This window comes from Triticum aestivum, chromosome 5B (assembly GCF_018294505.1).
Source record: "Triticum aestivum cultivar Chinese Spring chromosome 5B, IWGSC CS RefSeq v2.1, whole genome shotgun sequence".
In the NCBI taxonomy this organism is placed as follows: Eukaryota; Viridiplantae; Streptophyta; class Magnoliopsida; order Poales; family Poaceae; genus Triticum; species Triticum aestivum.
In genome coordinates, this window is record NC_057807.1 from 707,557,433 (window position 1) to 707,562,746 (window position 5,314).

The following is a 5,314-nucleotide window of genomic DNA, read 5'->3' on the forward strand; positions in this document are numbered from 1 at the left end:
GCGACGTGTGCGTCCCAGGGCGGTGCGGTGGCGTGCTCCTGCTTCTCCAAGGTGCGGCGGTCGTGAGAGATTCGTCTCGAGCGGGAGCGTGCGGGCGGCGCACTGGCCATGTCCGCCCGGATCTGGCTCTATAGGCCTGTTCGTGGCGCGGGTGGTGGAGGAAGTACGGCTGGGCCTCTGCATGGTGCTGGGGCGCTGGTGGTGGCTAGGATCTGACCTCGGTACTGCGACGACGGCATTGTGGGTCTGGTCTCCGGTCAGATCTGATCTGGCCGGTGCGGCCTCCATGCACGGCGGCGGTGATCAGTGGCGGTCCCGTGCACACGATGCTGGATGGAGGGTCCTCGAACGTATCCGGGTGAAAATCTTACTCTTGGCACGTTCCCAAGGTCGGCAATGACGGCGTTTTTCTGCGTCGTCTCCTTCTTGAAGGCATCATCCTGGAGAAGGTCTAGACCCCTATCCACTACCTCCGGGAGAAACCCTAGATCAATCAATCATCTGACAGTGGCACTCATGTGTCGTACTCCACTTGAGGGCGTCATTCTTGGAGGTGTGCACAGGCTCAAGGGACCAGTGGGCGACATCTACGGTGGAGCAGTGTTCCCTGTGACGCATCGACGTCGTGGAGTCTCGGTGGCGAGGCGCAGCAAAGTCTCAGCGACGGATGTGTGATGACGAACGTGCGTAGGGAGGTGGCGCTATCTGGCGCGGTGGGGGCGTCGACGACACCCATGGCAAGGTCGATGCGCCAGTACCTACTCTGAAGATGGATTGATGGAAGACGGCGGCGACGATCTATAAGAGTGCGTCGGACCGGTTTGTGCCCCCAGACCTGGTATGTGGCTTGGTCGGGCCCTCCGGCATTAGATGTTAGGCTAGGTGAGAGATCTGGGTATTCGTCTCACACTTTCTGCACCCTTTCATCAATGGATAGGAGTAGCGACAGATGTTGCTAAGGTGGCGGCTTCAAAGATATTGATGTATTACTTTGTAAGGTCTTTGTGAATAATCAATAAAGTGGTTGCATGCATCTTTCAGATGCAGAGCCCGGAGGGTCATCCTCCTTTTTTAAGAAAAAACTGGGAACTGGGGGCCGGAGATTAATTCCATGACTTGCCCATATATGCAAGTGAGCGCGTGTGCGGTGCGGTTGCATTCGCTGACCCGAAAGATAAGAGCATGGAGCAGTCAAGCAAGGAAAACGGATTAATCCAGCGAGTCCCGGAGGAGTGCCTGACCACAGTCATCGGCCTGACCTCGCCGGCCGACGCCTGCCGCTCCGCTGTGGTGTCCGCCGGCTTCCGGTCAGCGGCGGACTCGGACGCCGTGTGGGAGCGGTTCCTGCCTCTGGACTGCGATGCCGTCCTGGAGCGAGCGGTCCACTTCGTGGATTCCTCCTCCAGGAAGGAGCTCTTCATGGATCTCAGCGACGAGCACGTCCTCCTCGACGACGGCAAAAGGGTGAGTGCTAATTTTCCTGATGCTAAGACGACAAAAAGGTAGATCATCGATTTGTTCGTCGTTTTCTCTGAGCTAGTAGTGATTAATCGATTGGATACATACATGGCTTCTAACGATCTGGTTAATGTACATATATCTATGTGTTAGAGTTTCGGGCTCCAGCGATCGAGTGGCGCCAAATGCTACATGTTATCTGTGAGGGAGATGGCAATCGCTTGGGTTAAAATAGATCTTTACTGGAGAGAGAGGTCGGACCCAGATTCGAGGTAATTCATTCCCATGTACTAGAAGAATTCCTTTTTCTTTAGAAGTCTATGTACAGGAATTCTACTGCACCACATAAACAAGGCTATATATAATACTACTCTAGATTTTTGTTATTGCGTCAGTCACTTCCTTCCTTCTTCCCAACCTTGCTGGAGAAGAATCAGCCCCACTATCTATGCTAGGGAAAAGTCATAGTCTCATCATCTATCTATCTTAGGGGAAAGCTAAGTCACAACCCCATTATCCATCTTAGGGGTTGTGGGGTGGGGGGATGCAGGGGATCGCCGGAGATTCTCACCGGTGGTGCAGGACTTTGAGGGATGGCTGGGGCGGTTGCCAGCAACGGCGGTGGGGAAAGGTTGAGGGAAAGGCGGGGCAGCGAGGCGGTGCGCGGTAGCATCCGCTGACCGCGGGGGTGGGGACAGACGGATGGGGCGGGGTAGGCCGGCGGTTGCAGAAAAAGGATGGATCGGATCGTGGCTTGAGGAGGAAGACGGTTGGGAGGAAGAACGTGGCATGTGAGTGGTTAGATGCATATCAGATAGACAAAAAACTAAGTTACTGATGAAACTTTTCTTCTGGCACCTGTCTCCTTTATAGCTAGTACTATTATACTAGTACTTCCTCCGTCCAGAAATAAGTCTACATTTGGCATTTAAAATTTATCCACAAAAAAGTGTAGTTTTATCTTCTCAATGCACTTTAAAATAGAAAAAAATATTTCCCTCTCATCACACGATAATCAAGACCAATAACATTCAACACATGGTCTTCTCACTTTTTAAATGCACTTAACTCATTGAAGGTGGGCTAATTAGAGAGCAGAGAGATGATGACTTGCACATTTCCAATGTATTTTTCACTCCACTGCATAATATGTCCTAAAATTTCTATATGTACACTTACTTGTGGACGGAGGGAGTAGTGTATATATGATACCCCACAAAAAAGTAGTGTATATATGATAATGATAGCAAGATCTCCTTCATGGTCGGTAAATCTACAGTGTGTGCTTATAAATTAAATGTCGATGATTTAATTATACAAGGTTGCCTTGTGTTCCTAATTAATTTGCCTGGCAAGCTTAATTAGGTTCTCCATGGTGGCAGAGCTCATGTCAGTGTGCTGGCTGAGCATCTCTGGCCACATCAGCACCAAGGAGCTCTCTCCGGGCACACACTACGCGGCCTACCTCGTCTTCAAGCTCACTCACGACGCCTCCGGCCTCGCCTCCCCACAGCAGCGATCGGTCCTCTCCGTAGGCGGCCGGCAGAGCTCGACGCACACGGCGTCCCTCCATCCTTGCAACCGGACCGATTCTTCCTGTACCGGCGAAATGGCTGACGGGGAGCCACATGACCACGAGCGAGATGATGGTGTCGTCGTCAGGTACCCGGGGCCACGGGTGGACGGGTGGTTGGAGCTGGAGATGGGCGACTTCCACACAGGTGATAGTGATGACGAGGCTACGGCTGCAGAAGATGTTGACATGATACTCCATGAGTGTGAGGAGCTGCAGTGGAAGAAGGGGCTAATCATCGAAGGCATCGAGATCAGGCCCAAGAAAATTAATTGATTGATTTGCCGTCAGCATGTATGCTCAAATATAAGGTGAACGAAATAAACATTGTTTGGCAATCCCCATCTTGGCGTATTCACTGCCATGCTATAAAAGGTACGTAGATAGAAAGCGTTAGTTTAACCTCTAAGTCATGTTATGCCCCCCCCCCAAACAAAACAAACTGACCCTTTACCTTAACTAGTTAACTAAAAATATGTCATCTTGAGAAACCACAGTTGAAGCAAAATAGCATGTTTTGATGACAATCTCTAACAAACTAGTTGACACGTTGTTATTCAACTGCAAAATTGTGATGAGAGAAATATGTGTACTTGTACATATGATAAGATGGCAATAGGGATCAGTTAGAAGTTATTAATTGCTTAACTTTAATTTTGTTAAAGGTATACGCTATTGTAATACCTTTTCTCACATATAGAAATTAGTCTTGATGCAGTAGTGTGGATTGCGCGACCGTGAAAAAGGGACATGTTGTTTGTATACTTCTCCTAAATCTTCTATATCTAAATAGCTAGCCCCCACTAATATATTTCTCTCAACATACAAGCATGCCACCTCATCATTCAACATGCATAGGAAAAGGCCAACCTCAACATGCAACTATGCATATTAAAAATCCACTTCAACGTGCAAACATGCATGCATGTAAAATTCCATTCTATTATGGTATTACATCTAATTCTTATATACTTTCAAAAATAATTATTTCAAATATTCACGTATCATATAACCAAAATCTCATTGAAATAATTCAAAATATTCCCGCAACAACGTGCGGGCCATCATCTAATAACTACAAAGTGGATAACATTATTCACATCAACTGAAACATTAATGTTAATGAAAAATATCATAATAACCTCGGATTACCTGGCCCGGTAACTTGAGAATCAATAATGCTAAAAAAATTGGTGAGCAGCCACTTAGTATAAACAATCTTACAACGGACAAATTAATGACCCTAGACGGTTGAATGCCAATATTTAATTTTCTTTCCTTGCTGAATCTAGAAGAGATAAAAATGAACATGCCCTAAACAAACGCAAAGTATGATGCCATGTGAGCCATGTGTCGGATCACCTACCGTACTGCATGCCTATCTCGAGAAGGGTTGGCGAGCTGTGGATGCACATGGGGTGGTGGTGGATATTAGATTGTCTCATATTTTACAGAAGGCGAAGGGGAATCTAACATATAAACCCTCAAGAAGTGCTAGGCACAACCATCGCTCGAGCGCACCGCATCACGCGACGAGTAAAATCCACTGAAAAAACACGCGGGCGCACCACACCACACGAGCGAAATCCACAGCGAGCGAGCGAGCGGTCGTGCTAGGGCCACAGTGATCGAGCAAGAGGAAAAAGCAATCGAACCCTAGCCCCAATCCACAGCCCCGCGCCCCTCACTCCTCCCTCCCTCGTCCGCCGCCACTCCCTCCCACCTCCTCCTCCTACGCCCTAGGAGCCCCGCCGCCTACTGCTACTCCTCCACCGCCTCGCCTCTTCCTCCTCCTTACCTTCCCATCGCTCGTCTTTAGGCTGCAGCAGTGGTTCCCGATCTGAGCCGTCTTCAGGTGCGTGGAGCGACGGAGGTCGGCTCCCTCCTTCTCCACGGTCGCGCGGCGGGAGAGGAGTCAGCCCCGGTGCTCTGCCTCTCCATCCGTCTCCGCAAGCCATCGTCCGATGCCGTCGTTGCCCGCCATCATCTTGCTCGCTGCGTGCTTGCTAGAGAGCCATGGCTTTCCTCGCTGTAGGTTCTGCCATGGCTTTTCTTGGGCCAGTTCTTTTAGGCGATTCTCCCAGAATCGCCCCCTCCCCAGCTTCTCCTAGAATCGTCACTTCATATTTTTTTTACAATCCTAGCTAATTAGACCTTAACTAGATAGGATTGTAAATAATATATATAATGGCGATTCTGGGAGAAGCTAGGGAGGGGGGCGATTCTCGGAGAATCGCCCAAAAGAACTGGCCCCTTGTCCCGTCCCACTCGCCTCCCCCTCCT

General features: G+C 49.5%; 1 protein-coding gene across 1 annotated transcript; it reads left to right on the top strand.

Annotated features, from left to right (window-relative positions):
- The first annotated feature begins 1,142 nt into the window (after window positions 1-1,142).
- On the top strand, window positions 1,143-3,369 carry LOC123117863 (putative F-box protein PP2-B12). The gene is made up of 3 exons (XM_044538530.1): window positions 1,143-1,464; window positions 1,612-1,730; window positions 2,824-3,369. Exons 1-3 carry the CDS (start codon window positions 1,183-1,185, stop codon window positions 3,305-3,307), a joined length of 885 nt encoding a protein of 294 aa, XP_044394465.1. The 5' UTR covers window positions 1,143-1,182; the 3' UTR covers window positions 3,308-3,369.
- The last annotated feature ends 1,945 nt before the right edge of the window (window positions 3,370-5,314 follow it).